The sequence below is a fragment of the Hordeum vulgare genome, chromosome 1H, assembly GCF_904849725.1.
Source record: "Hordeum vulgare subsp. vulgare chromosome 1H, MorexV3_pseudomolecules_assembly, whole genome shotgun sequence".
Lineage (NCBI taxonomy): Eukaryota > Viridiplantae > Streptophyta > Magnoliopsida > Poales > Poaceae > Hordeum > Hordeum vulgare.
Genome location: NC_058518.1, coordinates 263,870,840 through 263,892,060, shown reverse-complemented (window position 1 = coordinate 263,892,060; position 21,221 = coordinate 263,870,840). Strand labels below are relative to the sequence as shown.

Sequence of the window (21,221 nt, the reverse complement as noted above, 5' to 3'; positions counted from 1 at the left end):
TAGTTTTATAAGTTGATTCTTATTTTATTTTGGAATAAGGTATTGTGTTATAACGTCTCCATGGCTTATACCCCCGATACAATCAACAACATAATCAAAACAAGCAAACTATGCAAACAAAAACAAAATCTGCGTAAAACAGAAAATTTGTAAAGATACATTTAATTGCCATACTTCTGTAACTCAAACAATTATGAACAATTAGTAAGACCTGAGAAATTAGTATATCAGTATTTTATAAAGCATTCAACTTAAAAAGACGTTCGAGTAAAATTAGAAAAATTATGTATTGGACGTCAAAGTTCTTGTTTTTGCACCGAATCAATTCTACTAATCATACAAATCATCCCAAAGGCTTTACTTGGAACAAAGACTAATTAAAACATAAAAACACAATCATTACAATGGAAAAAAATCATGTTATCACAAACAAACATAAAGTAAAAGAAAATATAAAGATAACTATTGGTTTGCCTCCCAACAAGCGTTATTGTTTTATGCTCCTAGCTAGGCATATTGCATAGTTTCAAGTGTTGTCACCTTTGACATCAAGATCCTTAATAACACAACCATGGCTAATAGGAATAACAGGGGGCTTGAAAATAAGATCTTTTATCATGTTTATAAAGGTGGGTTGAACACTAATCATTCTGAGATCTTCATTTCTTTTGGTAGGAGGTGTACTAATGCTCTTAGGAATGTATATGAACTTGGGACTTTTGTTTTGAGATGTACTAGCATTAGTTTTAGATGGTGCGAATGCGAAACCCACTTTGTCAATCACCTCCTCCATTTTATCAATTCTACTCAAACCTTGTTCTACCCTCTTATCAATAATAGTATTCTTTTCCTTTAAAGTTTTCAAAGTCATTCCTACACGTGACCCAAGTTGAGTGATATGGTTATGCAGTTTTTTATCTAACTCCTCAATTGGTTCATTAGTGATCATTTTCCTTTAAATAGCATGAAGCCTTTGCATGACATGTTCCAAGGTAAAAAATAATTTCATTAATGATAATGGGTGGCGTTCCAACAAGATTTTCAATGGCATTATAGGCATCCAAAATGTGACACATTAAAAAGTTCCAACCAGTCATGGTGTCAAGGACAAACCTATGCCAAGTTGTCACACCAACATAAAAATTATGAATCAAGGTAGTGGTGGATATCTTATTAGTTTCTTTATTTTCAGCGTCGCAAATCCTGTACCATGCATCTTTCAAACTTTCTCCTCCCCTTTGTTTAAAATTGACAACATCATTATTGGGAGTAACACAAACAAAGGAAGAACTAGTCATGACTTCAAACAAGAAAACTAGTAACAAGCAAAGATAAATATTTTTGTATTTTATATTATTTTTTATGAGGCAAACTAAATATACCACCAAATAAAAAGAGGAGTAAGTGAATAAAAAATTGTGTGAAGTTACTTGGTAGTTAATGATGATATTCCCCGGCAACGGTGCTAGAAATCCTTCCTGATACATGTGATCTGCGTTGGGTTTACCATGAAGAGGAATGGGTTATCATAGCACAATGTGGGTAAGTATTTCCCTCGCTTATGAAACCAAGGTTCATAGAACCAATAGGAATACAAACAACAACCGACTTCAGCGGCTGCACACAAAATAATAAACAACTTGCACCCAACGCGGGCAAGTGGGTTACCAATCCCCTTGGTCTCGTCATTTGCAAGCAAGTAAGATGTGTAGATAGTTGTAAATTTCAAAATAAAATAAAAACAAGTAAATGGAAGAAATGTATTGAAGGTTTTGTAAATATATGGTGAATAGACCCGGGGGCATACTTTTCCCTAGTGGCATCTCTCATGAAAACAAGATGTGGTGGGTAAACAAATAACTGTTGGGCAATTGATAGAAAAGCAGATAGTTATGCAATATTCACGGAAATGATCATGTGTATATAGGCATCACATTCATAAACGAGTAAGCCGACCCCTACCTGCTCCTATTACTATTACTCCACTCATCTACCACTATCCAGCATGCATCTAGAGTAATAAATAAAATAGAGTAATGCATGGAGACGGATGACATATGTAGACAAAGTAAACTCAAACAATATGAATAAACCCCATCATGTTATTCTTAGTAGTACCAACACACCGATGCATCTTGTCCCCTTTTGTCACTTGGATATAGAAACTCGCCGGGTTGAACCTACTACAACACACCTCTCTCACCGAAGAAATATCAATCTAGTTGGCCAAACTATTTCAATAGATCGGAGAGAATTACGAAGCTATCATGATCATGCACATAAGAATCATCTTAGAATTCAGAGAAGACTCAAATATTTATCATGAATAATCTGAACATAAACCAATAATTCATTGGACCCAACAAACGCACTGCAGAAAAGGATTACATCACATGGATCAAAGCGAAGATGTGATGATCATTCTATTGAAGATCAACAAAGAGAGAGATTGTCATCTAGGTACTCACACATTATCATGAGGGAAGCAAGGTTGATGAAGAGGCCCTCCGTGATCGACCCCCCTTTGACAGAGTGCTTGAACGGAGCTCCACATGGCCTCCTATCGAAATAGATACTTATGGTGGCGTAAAAAGTGTTTCGGGACTGTCTCTAGGCTTTTTAGGATATACGAGAATTTATAAGCGAGAGAACAGAGTGGGGGGAGCCTCGAGGGCCCACAAGCTATCAGGGTGCCCCACTCTAGGTAGCGACGTGTTTGCTTGTGGGGCCCTCGGGTGGCCCCCAACCTTCGTGTGATACTCATTGGTCTTCTTTTGGTCCAGAAAAAATCTCCAAAAAGTTTCAGGTTAATTGGACTTCTTTGGGTATGGAAAACCTGAAAAGTGAAAACATGCAGAAAACAACAACTCGCACTGGGCACTGGTCAATAGGTTAGTGCTCAAAAATAATATAAATTGATAAATAAATACCCAAAAAGTATCCTAGAATGATAATATGTCACCATGGAACAATAAAAAATTATAGATACGTTGAAGACGTATCAAGCCCTCGTGTGGCCCCCGGCCTTCCCCCAAATCTTCCATTTCATATTTTGGTCGGAAAAAAATCATCAAAAAGTTTCGTGGTATTTGGACTCCGTTTGGTACTCTAAATCGGAAAATAAAAAACATGTAGAAAATAGCAAGTGGCACTTGGCACTGGGTTAATAGGTTGGTGCTAAAAAATAATATGAATAAGAAAATAAATGCCCAAAAAGTATCCTAGAATGATAAATTTATAGCATGGAACAATGAAAAATTATCCATACGTTAGACACGTATCACACATCACAATGCCGCCGGTCTACGCATCATGTGTAGCGTGGTGCCAGGCCGGCGGACACATACATCTAAGCAGGGTGGAGACAAGGCGATGCAGGATCCTGATCGGAGCAGGGCGGCGACGGGCGTCTCAGAGATACGGGCAAACAAACACGCGGACGACGATCGTGACAGGTCGTCGCGATGCGTGAGGCCACCAGGTCAAATAAGAGGGCGGGTGGTTGCATCGTTGGCAGTGATGGCTAGCGTAGAGCGACGGGCGACGGCCTAGATGGGACAACACGATGTGCAAGTTCTCAGGGTCAAAGAAGAGGTCGAGATCGTGCAATTGTGGAAGTAGAGGTGCGGTGGTTGATGGTGGCGGTGGGCGACACAAACCAATCTTAGATCGAAAAACCTAAAAGAAAATGACAATTAAAGTGACCGGCGAGAGAGAGAGAGAGAGAGAATCCGAATCAAAAGATCGTACAAAAACTCTCTAGGGCTGTCGGTCAATATGACCGATAGAGGTCAATATGACCGACATACAAACCCTAGGTACGGCGGCGCGGCCATCGGCGGCAGTCATGGAGACGGGCCGCCTTAGGGGCTTTACGCGGGGAAGAAGCAGCGGGCGGTGGCTAGAGTTGGATTGGTTAGGCGATACCATGTTAGTAGGGATAGAGAGGGATTGATGAAATAGTTAGATTGTATTGTTTGAGCCTCGTGGACGTATATATTGGAGCACATGACCATTTTGGAGTATAAATCAAGGAAGAAACAAATCTTAATCTATTCTATATTTTCTAATAATCACACTACTTAATAGTAAGGTGTGTGTGGATTCATGTACACCATTGTATTTTCGAGCAAACATGATTCTATCCTTCCAAGACATGAGGGTTACAAATGTGCTAAGTTGGTTGTTAGAATAAAATGCATGCTTGAACTATGGACGCAACTTTCGTGCTCCCTTTGTATGTTCCCATTCATTATCCCCCAATATGTAGCTTGCATTCAAATATTTTCATCCTGTACCTATGGGCATTTATTTTTTTCATGATATGAAAAAAATAGGAATGAGGATGTATGATTTTCTCCCATAATACTGATACCCCTTAAAAGATAGCACAAAACTGCAGAGAAAATCTTTACTTTGAGCACCAATATATTAATAAAATGCATGATTGCTCTCTAAATAGGCACACCTGATGCAAATGAGAACTAAGGTCTTAGGGGGGCAAAAATAGATTCAAGAGGAGAGAGAGAAGGGTGCTATGATGGAGGAGATCAACAAGGTGGGGTTGTCGAAGCAAAGGGGTAGAATGCTAGAAGTAGGTTGATATGTATCATAGAAGAGAGAAGTACATAGGGAAAGTAAATATGATATTTATTTTTGCATTTTCTTTAATTGCAAAAGGAAATTTTGAGGAGGGAATGCCCTCACCGAGCACTTTACAAAAAATTAATGGTAGGAAGTACATACTTAAAATTTAGACTTCATGCCCTTAATTTCAACATAGACTTAAGTTCAAGTTCGAACTTGGTTGGCTGCATCAGGATGGATTACATGACATGGTCAAAAAGGTATGGGAGAACCCGGTGGTCAAGCATACCCTAATAAATCAATGGAACAACAAAATATGTGCATTACGTAAATTTCTTGGTGGTTGGGCTAGGCATACGGTGGGTATCCTCAAAAAAGAGAAGCTTCGTCTTTAATCTATCATTGATCAATTAGAAGCTTTGGTAGAAGTTAGACCTCTATCTAAGCATGAAATCGATATCAAGAGTCAATCAAATGCATAGATAGCTAGCATGATGCGTGAAGAGGAACTCAAATGGTACCAACATTCTAATTCTCAATTTATCCTAAAAGGTGATTCGAATGCTAGATATTTCCACGGAGTCGCCAATGGTAGACACCGGAAGAAACCTATTCATTCCTTATAACGGGATGAGGGTATGATTGAGAGGCATGAGCAACTTAAAATTTATATCACCAATTATTATAAGAATCTATTTGGAGCCCCGGAGGAAGGGAACTTCTCAATGGATGAGTTCTGAACAGATGACATCCCTCGGGTGTCTGATGAGGAAAACAACCTTCTAACAGCCCCATACTCCAAGGAGGAAGTTAGAAAGGTGGTTTTCTTGATGGAGCATAACAAAGCCCCGGGGCGGGATGAATTTCCTACAAAGTTCTATCAGAACTTCTCGGAAGTCATCAAACTAGATATCCTACTTTTTTTTAGCGACCTACATGCTGGCCAATCAAATTTGTTTCGCTTACACTTCGGTGATATTATTTTATTACCTAAGCTTAATGAGGTTGTAAGGATACAACAATATAGACCTATTTGCCTCATCAATGTTAGTTTTAAAATATTCATGAAGGTTGGGACTATTAGGGTGAATTCGGTCGCTGAACATGTGGTTCGTCCTTCACGGACAACTTTTATGCAAGGTAGACAAATCCTAGATGGTGTTGTTATCCTTCATGAAACAGTCCATGAATTACATTGGAAAAACGTTGAATGGGGTGGTACTCAAAATAGACTTTGAAAAAAGCTTATGACAATGTCAAATGACCCTTTCTTCAACAAACCATCCTGATGAAAGGATTTTCGGTAGAGTGGCGCGCTATGATCCATAGCTTCATTTCTTGAGGTAGTGTTGTCATTGAGGTCAATGATGGTATTGGCTACTATTTCCAAACGAAGAAGGTATTACGACAAGGTGATTCGCTATCGCCCATGTTATTCAATATAGTGGCAGATATGCTAGCTGTCATGATTGAGCGTGCCAAGGTTGATGGCCAAATTGATGGGGCCGTAAATCATCTAGTTGATGGTGGACTCCCTATACTTAAAAAATTCGATGATACGATTCTCTTCATGGATCATAACCTAGAGAAAGCAAGAAATCTGAAATTAATTTTATCAGCATTCGAGCAACTTTGAGGTCTTAAGATTAATTTTCATAAAAGTGAATTGTTTTCTTCATCAAGGCTCACCTACACACCGACTTGTTTGAATGCGGGTTGGGTCAGTTTATGATCACACATTTGGGGATAACGATACATTATCGGAGACTCACTAATGTTGAATAGAAACACGTCGAGGAGAGACTACAAAAAAGACTTAGCGGTTGGATAAGTAAATTGTTGTCTCTCGACGGAAGATTGGTCCTCATAAATTCAGTACTAAGTAATATGGTACTGTATATGATTTCCTTCTTCTAGGTGCCGAAGGGAGTTTTACATAGATTAGATTATTTTCGATCAAGATTCTTTTAGCAAGGAGATAGCGAGAGAAAGAAATATCGGCTGGCTAAATGGAGTGTAGTTTTCTGTCCAAAAGGCCAAGGTTGGTTGGGCATTCATGACCTCGAGGTTAAGAATAGGGCCCTCCTCGGTAAATGGTTGTTTAAATTACTATCGGAAAACGGTTTATGGCAAACCCTACCGAGGAGGAAATATGTGGGTTCCAAGACAGTATCACAAGTATACTAGAAGACTCGAGATTCTCACTTTTGGGTGGGGCTAATGGTTACGAAGGAATATTTCTTCTGCTGTGGATCCTTCTCCATAAAAGACGGTTCACAAATTAGATTTTGGGAGGATAAGTGGATTGGAAATGACACACTCTAGGAACAATATCCGGCTCTATACAACATTGTGCGTCACAAGGATGATACTGTCGCCACGGTATTGGAATCATTTCTGCCAAATGTGACATTCAGAAGGGATTTAATTGGACCCACACTACAATCATGGAACATCCTACTCCAGTGGTTGTCCACGGTGCAATTGTCACATGGGTCCGATGTATTCCGATGGAACCTACATGGTAATGGACAATTCTCAGTGGACTCGATGTATAGAGCTTTAATCCAGTCTGATGTGCCACTAGATAATAACAAGAGGGTCTAGAAGATGAAGATACCTCTTAAAAAATAAAATCTTTGCATGTTATCTTCGTCGCGGAATCATTCTTACTAAAGCTAACCTTATTAAGAGGAATTGACATGGGAGTCTGCAATGTGTCTTCTATAACCATGATGAGACTATAAACCATTTATTCTTACAATGCAAACTGGCTCGTGATATATGACGAGTCATTCAAATAGCTTCTGACGTGTATCCTCCTTGTAATGTTGGTAATGTTTTTGTCAACTGGTTATATGAGATTGGTCATAGGTTTAGAACTCTTCTTAGGGTGGGAGCGCTTGCCGTTATTTGATCGCTTTGGCTATGTAGAAATGATAAGGTTTCTAACGATCGAAGTGCTTGTCTTATGCAGGTTATATACATACGTACCAAGACTCTTTGTTTATGGTGCTCTCTACAACGCGTGAAGAATCGAGACATGTTTACGAAGGTGTGTACACGATTGAAGGCTACAACGAGGGATACTTCTACCTTACATGGGTGGCAGCATGATCTTAGGATTGCCCCCCCTTTCTTTTTAGGCGTTATACACACTCTACATGTTCTTTGTATCTCGCCTTTTATTTTTCGCTTGTGTAAGAAGATAATTTTTGACTGTGTGCATCTTAGTTATGCAGAGGCCGGATGTAACTTAAATCTTTTAAGTAATAAAGCACACCTTTAAAAAAATAAAGGAAGTACATACAAGGACAATAGGAGGAGCATGCAAGCCATGTCATGGGGGCCCTTGAAAGTTAGATAAACTATGATATGAAGGGAGAAGATAATGTAACACATACTCCTTTCGTTCTACTTCCTTCAGTCAGAATTACTTGTCATAAAAATGAATGCAAATGGACGTATCTAGAACTAAATTACATCTAGATACATTCATTATTATCCTAAGTATTTCCGGACCAAGAAAGTGTATAATATAAGAGTGTTTTTTACTATGGTGCCGAGGGAGTACTTGATACCAATTTTTGGGTTAGATGACGGTCATTAATTTGAAATTAATTTTAATCACTTTTTAATAATATCCTCGCAAAACTAATCATATAAGAATTGTCTGCCATAAAATATATTGAATTACTACTTCACGTAAATATATTGAAGTGGAATATTGGAGCCAAATATACTTGTGACAATCTGTCTTGAAAATATAAGTAGGTGCAATCGAACTTTTATATAAACCATCGAGATGTAGGATTATTGTCCTAGAAATAATCCGGAGAATCTTTCATTGAGTATTATGGTTTGAAATGTTTTTTAAATCAAACTAGCAAAAGAGTCCGTGCGTTGCAACATCCGGAGAATCTTTCATTGAGTATTATGATTTAAGTCCGTGAGTATTATGGTTTAAAAGATATGGATAATTTTGTTACGGTTTAAAAGTTAGGTTTTTTTTGTTAAAATCCGGACTACGGGTTGATTACCTGAAACATCAGGGTTTTTTTTAGAAAAATGCAAAAAACGATTCGTTTTCTGACTTAAATCCGGACTGCGGGTTGATTTTAGAAAACGTCGAAGGCTTTTTTACAAAATCGCTATGACGGACGGGCAGAAGCGCTGCGCGCTTTATTATTAGGGAGAGAAAAGCACAGGATTTTTTATAGCTTTTCCATTGTTTCGCCGTTTGGTTTGCATGATCCTTCCTGCACGGTGGCCCGATAGAAGTGTTCCATGCTTATGTTAAACTAGCAAAAGGACCCGTGTGTTGCAACGGAAAAATAATAATTATAATCTTCAATGGTGCTGATCATATTATGTCTTTAAAATTTAAGAACATTTCTTGAAATGCATGAACATTTTTTGAATTAGCAAACATTTTTTTCAATTGCACTCAAAAAATAACACACAAACTTTTTTTCAAAATCATGGACTTTTATTGTTTTCACGAACATTGTTCTCAAAATTATGAACATTTTTCTGAATATGCGAATATTTTTACAAAAATCTTGAGAATTTTTTGAATTCACAAACATTTTATATTTTCTTCAAACTTTATTTCAAAATTCCCAGTTTTATAAATTGCAAAAGTTTTTCAAAGGTCTAAATTATTTAAACTAAAAAATGCAACAGAAAAATGAAAATAAAAAATGAGACTAAAAATAGAGGCACAAAATGTTTTAAGATTTTTACACGGACTCTTGTTTAAAATCGTTGACTTTTTTATTTTATGGACATTTTCTCAAAGTGTAAACATTTTTCTATATACAAACATTTTTCAAAATTCCTGAGTAGTTTTTGAATTCTCAATAAAAAAGTTTTTTTGAAAATTTATTTCGAAATTCTCAGTTTCTTAAAATTGAGAAGTTGTTTGAAGTTCTAAATTATTTAAAGTACAAAAACAAAATGGAACAGAAAATAAAAATAAAAAAACTGAACTGAAAAAACAGGCGCCCACGCATGGGCCGGCCCAAACAGGTGTACTGCACCTTTTTTCAACGCCTAGAGCGTAATATAGGATGTGCCTACATGGGCCAGCCCAGTTCGCAGATTTTCCTGTTTGAAACGTTTTTTATGACTTATAGGTGGCATTGGTGGGTAATTTTAGTCAACTTTAAGGGCAATTTGGATGACGTACGAAAGAAGCACTATTTTCTCTATTAGTACTAGCAAAAGAGCCCGTGCGTTGCAACGGGAGCAAACCGTACAAACATGTCATAACCTAATAATCATGATTTAAGACCTTATTTAAACTTACTGCATAAATAGAATTTAAAAATTGTTAAATAAGTAAAATAACATCATATTTAGATTGTACGCATCACTATAAATTCAAATTACATTATAGATAGAAATTTAAAAATTAAATATGTAAGAAATATTATATTTCGATTCAACACATTTTTTGAATGAAAGTGCATATGTAATAATTTAAATTAGAGTTACAGTTTAAAAAATATAATTTTTTAAAGTATTTGTTAATTATAATTAAACCGCGGATTAATTAACTACGTGGACCGGCCTCGTTATGAAAAGATGGATTATACGCTATTGATTAAAATTACAGCATAAATATAATTTTAAAATTATTAAATAGATAAAATAACATTATATTAATTGTGCGCATCACTATTGATTAAAATTATATTATAAACACAATTTTAAAAAATTAAATAGATAAATAAACATTATATTCCGATTCTATATATTTTTCTAATAAAAATTCATATATAATAATGTAGATTGGAGTTATCGTTTAAAACATATGATTTTTTAAAGTATTTTGCACTTATAATTAAACTAAAGATTAATTAATTAAAAACTGTAGAGGTGTTTACGAAAACATACGGAAAACGATTGTTTTTTTACTCAAGTATGTACTGCGGGTTTATTTTGTGAAAACTGAAGGAGTTTTTTACAAAAACTCCAAAAAAACGTTTCGTTCTCTCAGCTAATTATGTACTGCGGGTTGATTTCGGGAACTCACAGGGGGTTATCTGTAAACAATACCAAAACGATTGGTTATTCACTTAAATCGGGACTGCGGGTTGATTTCGGAAAACTTTAGGGGGTTTTGTGCAAAACAACCACGACGGTCGACAGAAGCACAAGGTGCTTTATTATTAGGGAGAGATAAGAAATCATCATTAAAAAATGGGGCCTGCTACGCATCCACCGGTGGATGTTTACTAAACATCCACCACTTGGAGGGCCGTCCGATCTACACGTGACGTCGGATCTGCTCCGGTCAGGCACCCCATAATTCCTGAAACGATGGCTAAGTTGCAGAAACTTTCGCTTTGTTGCAAGAAATAAACTTTGGACCGGTTAATTCCTGAAACAACGTCGACTTTCAGAAATAATTTGCTTGTTGCAGGATTATTTTTCTTCGTCTTTCTGCAACATAGGTACTTTTGCGGTAGAATTTTTTCCAACAAAGGTCATGTTTCAGGAATTTTTACAACAAACGTCAAGTTGCGGAATTTTTTTGCAACGTTCATGGACGGCATGGGCGGCTGGCGGCCGCCGGATGGTCAGAACATAAATCTATAGTAGACCACTGCAACATCGCATATGTTTCAGAAACATAGTCTTTGTTGCAGAACCGCATAGTCACTTGAACCCGTGTCTTACGGGGGAGGTGGCTGATGCGGCCATTATAATCCGCCGGCTGATGGTTAGCTTTTCCCCTTAAAAAATAGCCCTAAAAAATTCATCTAAAAAAGTACTCCGTATTAATTTACCGAGGGAGTCTAGCCAAAAAAACAAAAAACAGATGGAGTAATATAATATCAAGGGGGCTCATGGATTTGCTCTGACGGACATGTCACCTCTTTCGCTCCATTGATTGTAGTATCCTATACAGCAATACCTGAATATAGTAAGTAATCCTGACAGCGCCTCTGCAACCACCAGCCCGATCAACTTCCAAATTTCCAAGCTATAACGACTATCCACTCGTTCGTGGTAATGGTCGCCATGACGGCAGCTGCACTCTCCATGGATCAACACGTGTTGTGTGATTCCAGCAGCAGGTCCTGGTGCTGAATTCAAAGGATGCGCGCGCAATTCACAGCTCCACATTCGCGATCCAACTCATCCATCCCAAAGTGTGCCCAGGCCCTGCGAGCGATGGAGGAGCGCCATGCCCATCAAGGACAAGCTTTGTGGGGCGCGACGCTTCTCGTCTTCCTGCTCCTGTCGTCCTCACAACTGCGCGGCGCGAGCTCCGCGCCGGGAGAAGCCGAGGCGCTCGTGGAATGGAAGAGCAGCCTGCCTCCGCGTCCCGCGGCTCTCGCCTCGTGGGACCGGGAGGCCGCCCCCGCCAACTCCACCTCCGCGGCGTGCTCGTGGCACGGCGTGTCGTGCGACGTCTTGGGCCGGGTCGTAGGCGTCGACGTGTCCGGCGCCGGCCTCGCGGGCACGCTCGACGCCCTGGACCTCTCGTTGCTGCCCAGCCTCGGCAGCCTCAACCTCAGCTTCAACTCGCTGACGGGATCCTTCCCGTCGAACGTGTCCGCGCCGCTTCTCGGCCTCAGGTCATTAGATTTGTCCAACAACAACTTTTCGGGTCCGATCCCGACGATGCTGCCGGTGTACATGCCCAACCTCGAGCACCTCAATCTTTCGTCAAACCAGCTCGTGGGGGAGATTCCGGCGTCACTCGCCAAGTTGACCAAGCTTCAGAGCCTTTTTCTCGGCTCCAACGGTCTTTCCGGCGGCATACCGCCGGTGCTCGGTTCCATGTCAGGGTTAAGAGCACTCGAGCTGCACAGCAACCCGCTGGGCGGCGTCATCCCCGCCTCTCTTGGCAACCTCCGTTTGCTGGAGCGCATCAATGTCAGCCTCGCTCTGCTGGACTCAACCATTCCGATGGAGCTCAGCCGCTGCACCAACCTCACCGTCGTTGGCCTCGCCGGGAACAAACTCTCCGGGAAGCTGCCGGTGTCGTACGCCAAGCTGACGAAAATACGGGAATTCAACGTGTCCAAGAACATGCTCGTCGGGACGATCTTGGCGGACTACTTCACGGCCTGGCCCCATCTCAAGGTGTTTCAGGCAGATAGAAACCGTTTTGACGGCGAGATCCCCCCGGAGATCGGGATGGCGTTGAGGCTGGAGTTCCTCTCGCTGGCAACCAACAACCTCTCTGGCCCGATCCCGTCGGTCATCGGAAGGCTGACAGACCTGAAGCTGTTGGACCTCTCCGAGAATGAACTCTCCGGCACTATCCCACGGACCATGGGCAACCTCACCGGGTTAGAGGTTCTTCGGCTGTATGACAACAAGCTCACCGGCCGGTTGCCGGCAGAGTTCGGGAACATGACGGCGCTGCAGAGGCTGTCCATAAGCACCAACATGCTCGAGGGCGAGATTCCGGCCGGGCTCGCCCGCTTGCCAAACCTCCGCGGCCTCATCGCCTTCGAAAACATCTTCTCCGGCGCCATCCCGCCGGATTTTGGCGGGAACGGCATGTTCTCCATGGTCAGCATGTCAGACAACAGGTTCTCTGGTCTGCTGCCTCTGGGGCTGTGCAAGAGCGCGCCGCGCCTTCGGTTTATCGCCTTGGACAACAACCACCTCACCGGCAACGTGCCCGTCTGCTACAGCAAATTTACGAAGCTTGAGCGCATTCGCATGGCAGGCAACCGGCTGGCCGGAAATTTGTCAGAGATCTTTGGATCGCAGCAGCCGGACCTGTACTACATTGACCTGTCCAGGAACCTGTTTGAAGGCGAGCTCCCAGAGCACTGGGCTCAGTTCAGGAGCCTCTCATACCTGCACTTGGATGGCAACAAAATCAGCGGAACAATTCCTTCCGGTTACGGTGCCATGGCGGCATTGCAAGATCTGAGCCTCGCATCCAACCGTCTCACCGGCACGATCCCGCCCGAGCTCGGAAAACTGGCACTGCTCAAGCTGAATCTTCGTCACAACATGTTGTCAGGCCGAATCCCTGTGACACTGGGAAACATCGCCACGATGCTACTGCTGGACCTGTCCGAAAATGATCTCCACGGAGGCGTGCCTGCGGAGCTCACAAAGTTGAGCTCCATTTGGTACCTCAACCTGAGCGGCAACAGTCTAACCGGCGAGGTTCCAGCTCTGCTCGGCAAGATGAGCTCCCTGGAGACGTTGGACCTCAGTGGCAACCCGGGTCTATGCGGCGACGTGGCTGGCCTGAATTCCTGCACCTTGAATTCTGCTGCCGGTGGTTCTCGACGGCACAAGACAAGGCTCAACCTTGTCATAGCGCTGGCTGTTACTGCTGCGCTGCTGGCCGCCGTCGCCGCCGTGGCATGCGTGGTGGTGGTGGTCCGCAGGAAGAGACGAACGGGCCAAGATACGCCCGAGACCGAGAAATCGACGAGAGGCAGCGAAATGGCTCTGCAGGCTTCGATATGGGGCAAGGATGTGGAGTTCTCCTTCGGCGACATCGTGGCAGCGACGGAGCACTTCGACGACACCTACTGCATAGGCAAAGGCAGCTTCGGGAGCGTGTACCGGGCCGACCTTCCAGGCGGCCATTGCTTCGCCGTGAAGAAGCTCGACGCGTCCGAGACCGACGACGCGTGCACGGGCATCAGCGAGAAGAGCTTCGAGAACGAGGTGAGGGCCCTGACGCACGTCCGGCACAGGAACATCGTCAAGCTCCATGGCTTCTGCGCCTCCAGCGGGTGCATGTACCTAGTCTACGAGCGTGTCCAGAGGGGCAGCCTCACCAAGGTGCTGTACGGAGGCAGCTGCCAAAGGTTCGACTGGCCGGCAAGGGTGCGCGCGATCAGGGGACTGGCGCACGCGCTGGCCTACCTGCACCACGACTGCTCGCCGCCGATGATCCACCGCGACGTTTCCATCAACAACGTACTGCTGGACGCCGAGTACGAGACCCGGCTGTCGGACTTCGGCACGGCGAGATTTCTTGCGCCCGGCCGCTCCAACTGCACCAGCATGGCTGGCTCCTACGGCTACATGGCACCAGGTACGTACGGTACCGTGCACACCGTTTCCTGCACGTTGTAGTTGGCCGCAGTCTCACATTTGTCGTCGTGTTTCTTGCCGCAGAGCTCGCGTACCTGAGGGTGACGACCAAATGCGACGTGTACAGCTTCGGCGTCGCGGCCATGGAAATCCTGATGGGCAAGTTCCCCGGCAAACTCATAAGCTCCTTGTACAGCCTGGACGAGGCGCGTGGTGTCGGCGAGTCGGCGCTCCTGCTGCTCAAAGACGTGGTGGACCAGAGGCTGGACCTTCCTGCCGGGCAATTGGCTGGGCAGCTGGTCTTCCTCTTTGTTGTGGCTTTGTCCTGCGTTCGGACGAACCCTGAAGCACGGCCGACCATGCGCACCGTCGCACAGGAGCTCTCTGCTCAACGGCAGTCTATCTTGGACATGCCATTCGGTGCTATCAGCATCGGCGACCTTACAATTCTGCAGGTGTGATGATTTGGATAGTGCTAGTATTTGTACCAAGACAGAATCTCATTTTTCCAGTTAAATTGGGTAAATGACATTGTATTTTTCTTTTTGTCAATTTGAGAAATGCCATTTGAAAATTTTCAGCTTTCACACAAGCATTGCTACACCTACCAAAGATTACGGAAACGTTATGGGATGATGTTAGAATTTTTAATTCTACTAAGTAATTACCCGTGCGTTGTATCAAGGTCAACGTAGCGGTTGGTGGAATACGCGGTTTTTTTACAATGCGTTTCATTCACAGCGCGAATCTAGTCCACCAGAATCGCGCTACGGTCCGCGCCGCATGCATGCCAGTACAGCACCTGGCCCACGCTGTGTCAGCCCGGACCGTTGTATTCTAGTGTATAGCAATATATCAACCTTGCAGGCGCTCGCGTATTCCACCAACTGCTACGTGGGCCCAGTTCAAGTGCCCCACCAACCCTATCCCCCTCGTTCCTGGGCACCACCCCCCCTCCATCCTTATCCATTCGTCTATCTTTCTTTCTTGTCCAACGAAGAACAGCCTCAGCCCTGCCTGCTCCTTCTCCCCGATCTCCAGAGCTGCTCTACGACGCCCAGATGAAGCAATCTATCGACGACGACACCTCCCAGATTGACGACGGCGACGCCAGGTTGTCAACCGTGATAAGCTCGTCACTTTCGGAACAGATTCCTGATTCGTGCGGAACCATTGTTCGGGTAATAATTCCCCCGATCCAAACTGAACTTTAAGATTCGTCTATATTTGTATGATATTTCCTCACCCACCTTAGCACTCTGTCATACAGGATGAAGGCGTCGTCGTGGATGAGCTTCCAAGGGAGATCGAAGATCCAGAGTTCTTCGGGGTGGTTTCAAGCTCTGCTCATAAATGCCATCACAATATGCATCCAGCAAGGAAGGTTGCTTTTGTTTACGCTTCCACTGGGAGGAGGTTCCTCGGTTGCCCCCTCAATGTAAGTGCTTGTGTTTTCCGTTGCAAATTTCATTTACAGATCCCCTAAAAGAAAGCATGGAGTAGAGCTGTACTTTTATCGTTTATTACCAAACATGTATGTTCAGGGAGCAGAGAGATGTCGCTGGGTCATGTGGATTGACGAACCATGGAGGCTGGTGCTTTCACGCTCCATCATGCGGCTGTGGGACGAATCTGATGATAGGGCAACACTCTTACAGTCCAAGATTAAGGAACTTCAGCAAGCTTACATAGAGCTTTGGACAGAGCGAAGCAATTTTGCGGCAGAGCACGAACAGGTCGTGAGTCAGCTTACGGATATCATAGCTGACAATAAGATTAAGATGGCAAGTAGGTTGGATCTCCATACTAAGCTGTGCCTAGCATCTGTTACTGTAGCTGTCACTCTCGCGTCGGTGTTGGCTTATGTGTTGTCTTCCTAGATGTGTAGTTCAATATTAATATGGTGTCTCGTGCGTTGAGAATTTCTCACACATATTGTATGAACCTGTTATGGGAAGCACTCCCATCGTGCTATAATTATCAACCTGTTTGATATATCCATGAAAACTCCATTTATTTTATGTTTGTTTAATTATCTCATAGCATGTCTTCGTTCATGCATTGGGCTATTCAGAAACGAATTCGTTATTTAGAATACTGTTCGTTGTGTCGTTGAATTCATAACCATTTATTGTTCTCAGATGTTCTATTCAGAAAATAAATATAGTCCTATTGTTTCAGGTCAATTTGACCATAGTTTTGGATATTAGATGTTCATTCTCATCTGTGACACCCTATTCTCAGAACATCTTCCATTTGGTGGACACAGATTGTTAGCCAGTGTGCTTGTTCATCACGGTCGATATGCACTTTCTTCAGTAAAGAACATTTTATACATCTTTATACAGTTGAGACAATATGACTATATACGTGTCAAATCGTGCGACCCCTCCATTGTATGCAGAGATTGTATGATCTTTGGAAGAAACACGTGCATCGATTATCTGCAGATATAATGTGGAGGATTTCCCTTGTCAACCTCTGTGTCTTCGCAAATCTGCATCCATTTTCCGCGTGCATAACTTATTGTTCTTTACTATCATGATGACACAAATTGATCTGGATAGTCTACCTACTTATGTGCTATGTTAATAATTTCCATTTCTTGCTAAGGATTTTATTCTACAATTTGTTTCCAAACCAGGTTGTCATACGTCGATTCCCCTAAATTTTGTAAATGGTGCTTGACACCACCTAAATCTATGATGTTAATCTTCGCGGAAGGAACACAATGGGCGGCGTTTGTCAGAAGCTTCATAATTGTCAGAGAGATAGATTCAGACAATGGGCTACTATTGAGGGTTTTCAACATTTTTCATCATGAAAGGTACCTCTTTACTCATCGGTTCCTGCTACTGAGATAATGTGTTTCTTTCTGGCATGTTTTGTCGTTGTTATCGGTCTGCTATGCAACCATTTCAACCTCATAAATTGCTACACTGAGCCAACATAGCGATACAGATCCGTCGTTCCAAAAACTAGCTGTTAGTTTTCCTCATATGATGTGCCTTACGAAGGCACAAAGATGCTAGAACGCAACAAAAAAGTCATACAATCTAGCAGTCAAAAGATAGAACAAGTCAATAAACGTGCAGTTCGCAAGGTGCATAATTTAACATCGTGTATCGAAGTACGAGACATAATATGGATTACACAATACTTGACCCCGTAAAACATTTCGGTGGTCTTAGATTAGCCCTTCAGGTTCAGGCATTAGTTAACAAGACTACGCCCTGGTATTCTGTTACTACCAAAATAGCTAGTTGCGACAACAAATAGTCTTTTTGTCCTTTTTTGGGAAGAGGCGGTCCTTGTACCTCTTTGGTCGGTGTCCAATGTTATCTTCGGTTCCAAGAAGATCAACAAGGAGGTTCATCCTTGCATGCATAATGCCGTCTCCCTGCATTGGTTTTTAAAATAGAGTCATTTTATCTTACGCACAAGCCGATCAGCTAGATTGGCTAATAGTAATATATATGCTACAATACTTACTGGATTTACATCTCTCTTAAGCTTAGTGCCCATCCAGTTCCTTGCCAAGTGTGTAGCATATATCCCTGTGTATTTCCTGCACATAGACTCAAACACATCATTTCAATCTGCCAAAAAGCCATATAAAAACACCAATCAAAATAGCCAAAAAAACACAAAAATGTAAGTTAGAACCTCTCGCATATGCCAGTAACCAGTCCTTTGGGGAAGCAAGTATTCCACTGCCTCATATGTGGCTCCCATCCAATGAAGAAAGATTTTATGCATAGCTCAATAGACCTGTGGAGCTCGTCTGCAACCTTCCTGTGCCTTTGTTGGATGTCCTTGTCAGACTCGTCGTCATTGTGCATTGTTGGGTCAAGGACAAAAATCTTTGTCCTTGAGAAGTCCCATATGTATGTAGACCATTTGAAGTCGAATTTTACAGGCAACACGATCTATTATATTTGCAAAGGAATAAATGGAGGCAAAACCGATGTTAGCGAGATAATAAAACCTCAACGATGAACATAAATTGTTTGAAGCATTCCCCTCCCGTTCACCTCTGTACACTTGTTAACCTCATAGTTGATGTGAGGTCCTACGAACATGTCCTTTATGCATCTTAGCTTTGAAATGTCGTCTTCCCTTCTAACATGATTCTGCGTTGAAAACAACGTAATTTATCAGGAATATCTAGCAGTAGGTAAATGTAACCATACGTGATCAGATACCAATTCTGTAAGCAGCTGCTCACCACGAAATCTGGCTCCAAAAAATGCCTCCAGCATCCTTCTCCTTTTGCAGCAGCGAATGCAATATCCATTTGTTGGTACCTTCGCATTGACAGTGTCATCAGTACGTTATCAGCCTCTCCACCTTCGCGCAACATGTCGCGGAGCTGTTGTCCACTAATGTCGACGTACTTCGGGTTAGGGCTATTAATCCACATGCTGCACGTTTAAAAACCCTCACATTAGTCCGTCAGAAACTAATGCAGCACTATATCATAAAAAGAAAAAAATGATGTTTGTTTTTTAGGAAAGAAACTTACTCTACCAGTTTTATGGGATTCTCCGTGTAGAACAGCTTGTATATCTTCACTACATCTGTTGGAGCCCTAGTAGGAGGATCATAACCCATTACAAAGGCAGACCTTGCGTATTTGCCCGGCCTCACCAACCTTTTAGGTTGAGGCTGTGTGCTGAAAGTTTCTTGGGTCATTGTGACGTTCAAGTTTATTGCTCCCTCCTCAATTTCCTCCCTTATATCAAGCTCTACTGCGCACATCTGTCTATGCAAGCTGACTGGTGATGTCGTTTTTGTTTTTCCTGCAGAATTACTTTCCGTCACCGGAGTTCGCACAATCTGCATTCCTGTTCCTGTTGTTTTAGTTGAAATAATGTGAGAGTGCGTTAAACTGGAACAATGACAAAATAGGAATACTAAAAAAACGGGGACACGTTCTTGACCCTACCTTCAAAACCACCTCCTATCGTGGAACCGGAACGTTTGTTTGTGTTTGCAGATGCAACAGACAATTCTACGTCAACGAAACAAATTTTGTCAGGAGTAAAAAATCTTGACATTGAAAAAATTATGAAAAATTGTTTTTAGCCTTTGTCGCAAAAATGACCATTTACCTTCTGAAGACGAAGCATCCATGAAAGCGTTCATCAAATCTGTCTTCCTGAATCCTGAGAGCGCAACTTTGAACTTCCCATGCAAAGAGGGTGTATCATCTGATATTCGTGCACCTCTTGGACCATCTGGGGTCCTTGAAGGGACTACTGACCAGTTATTATCTTCCACATCTTCCTCTCCGTTATGTCCCCCTTCATAAGACCCAGGTTCTTGTTCTATAGTATGTGAAATTCCATCTCCGCTAGACCTGTTTTTAGCTCACTCTCTTAAGCTTAATATTGATTTCCCATGTTCTATTTCTGCTCCAACATCCCCACCGTATTCCTTGTTGTATTCATCAGCTGCTTCGATCAGCTCATCTATTGCTTTATTGGCAGCTTCCTTGGCACCTTCGGATTCTTCGGAGATATCCACCCTAGCCCTTTTGGGGGTGTGCCTTTTTGTTGCCACCATCTTCTTCTTTTCCCAACAGCTTGGCTCCTCGTCTGAACCAACATGTTAGCAGAAGCCCCCTCTGCTGTCTCAATGCTAAGTGGTGTCACTGCATCTTCCTCAGCCGCACCTGTTTGAGAGGAAAAAGGCGTGCAGATATCAGTGAATTTTCATTTTTTTCTACTTGTTGAAGATTTCAGTATCGAATACTAGCATACCTGGAACTGTTTTTATATCTCGCTATCTTATTCCTTGCTCTCATTGCGTCAGTAATCTGGTTGATGTCTATTATTATCTTAGCACTCTCTGCATTAATCAAATCATTCGTGTCATTGACAATCTCCTCCCATCCCATTGCATGTCTCTTGTTCAACCTTGCCCCCTTCCTTGATGCCTCGTGCACGGTCATCAGACATTTTTTTGAATACTGCTCTACTTTGTTAGTGATTATCCCTGCAAACTGCATGGTTTGAAATTTTTTAAGAGCATTGTCAGCATCTAAAAAAAATGCATTCGAAAGAAAAATGCGATGGTGTAATGGATTTATTTACATCTATGAACGCCTTGTTGACCTTCGTTATGTTAGTGCTACATCCAGCAATTGTTTCATGTGTTGCGTTTGCAACGTGGTTCCGGCTGTAGCATACAATCGCTGGATTTCTTGGCTGCCAAACATATCAAAAAACATATTATTCTTTTCTTAACCCCTAAGATAACAGAATTTGTTGACATGCACGTACAAATAAACATGCTCTGATTGGGGTTTTATTAGAACTATATTTTTGTATACCAATACGTATTGGCACGAATGCATTAGTTCTTAAGAGCAGACGCAAGTTTTGTTGCAGATCTTTTTTTTCCGCTAACACACTGATCATTTGTGCATTGTTATATACGAGAGGACGTATCTGCACCAATGCATTAGTTGTTAATAGAAAAATCTTTATATCTTGCGGATCTTCCTTTTATCGCTATCATACAAGGGGTTGAGTCTACATCGCATGATTCAAACTCATTTTTTAACTTACTAGCAGATGTCCAAACACTACGAT

At 42.3% G+C, this 21,221-nt stretch overlaps 2 protein-coding genes across 2 annotated transcripts; both read left to right on the top strand.

The window, feature by feature from the left end:
* Positions 1 to 11,544: 11,544 nt before the first annotated feature.
* On the top strand, positions 11,545 to 15,204 carry LOC123409445 (MDIS1-interacting receptor like kinase 2-like). Its single transcript, XM_045102346.1, has 2 exons — positions 11,545 to 14,623; positions 14,707 to 15,204. The coding sequence occupies exons 1-2, from the start codon at positions 11,698 to 11,700 to the stop codon at positions 15,081 to 15,083; spliced, it is 3,303 nt and encodes a 1,100-aa protein (XP_044958281.1). The 5' UTR covers positions 11,545 to 11,697; the 3' UTR covers positions 15,084 to 15,204.
* Positions 15,205 to 15,609: 405 nt separating this feature from the next.
* LOC123409435 lies at positions 15,610 to 16,530 on the top strand. Its single transcript, XM_045102340.1, has 3 exons — positions 15,610 to 15,803; positions 15,893 to 16,060; positions 16,167 to 16,530. Exons 1-3 carry the CDS (start codon positions 15,684 to 15,686, stop codon positions 16,500 to 16,502), a joined length of 624 nt encoding a protein of 207 aa, XP_044958275.1. The 5' UTR covers positions 15,610 to 15,683; the 3' UTR covers positions 16,503 to 16,530.
* Positions 16,531 to 21,221: the final 4,691 nt, after the last annotated feature.

Excerpts from the sequence above, each read along its gene's own strand:
- LOC123409445 (XM_045102346.1), top strand. The coding sequence starts at position 11,698 with ATGCGCGCGCAATTCACAGCTCCACATTCGCGATCCAACTCATCCATC. Across the intron at positions 14,624-14,706 it reads CTACGGCTACATGGCACCAG|AGCTCGCGTACCTGAGGGTG; the intron begins GTACGTACGGTA and ends TTCTTGCCGCAG.
- LOC123409435 (XM_045102340.1), top strand. The coding sequence starts at position 15,684 with ATGAAGCAATCTATCGACGACGACACCTCCCAGATTGACGACGGCGAC. Across the intron at positions 15,804-15,892 it reads CGTGCGGAACCATTGTTCGG|GATGAAGGCGTCGTCGTGGA; the intron begins GTAATAATTCCC and ends TCTGTCATACAG. Across the intron at positions 16,061-16,166 it reads TCCTCGGTTGCCCCCTCAAT|GGAGCAGAGAGATGTCGCTG; the intron begins GTAAGTGCTTGT and ends ATGTATGTTCAG.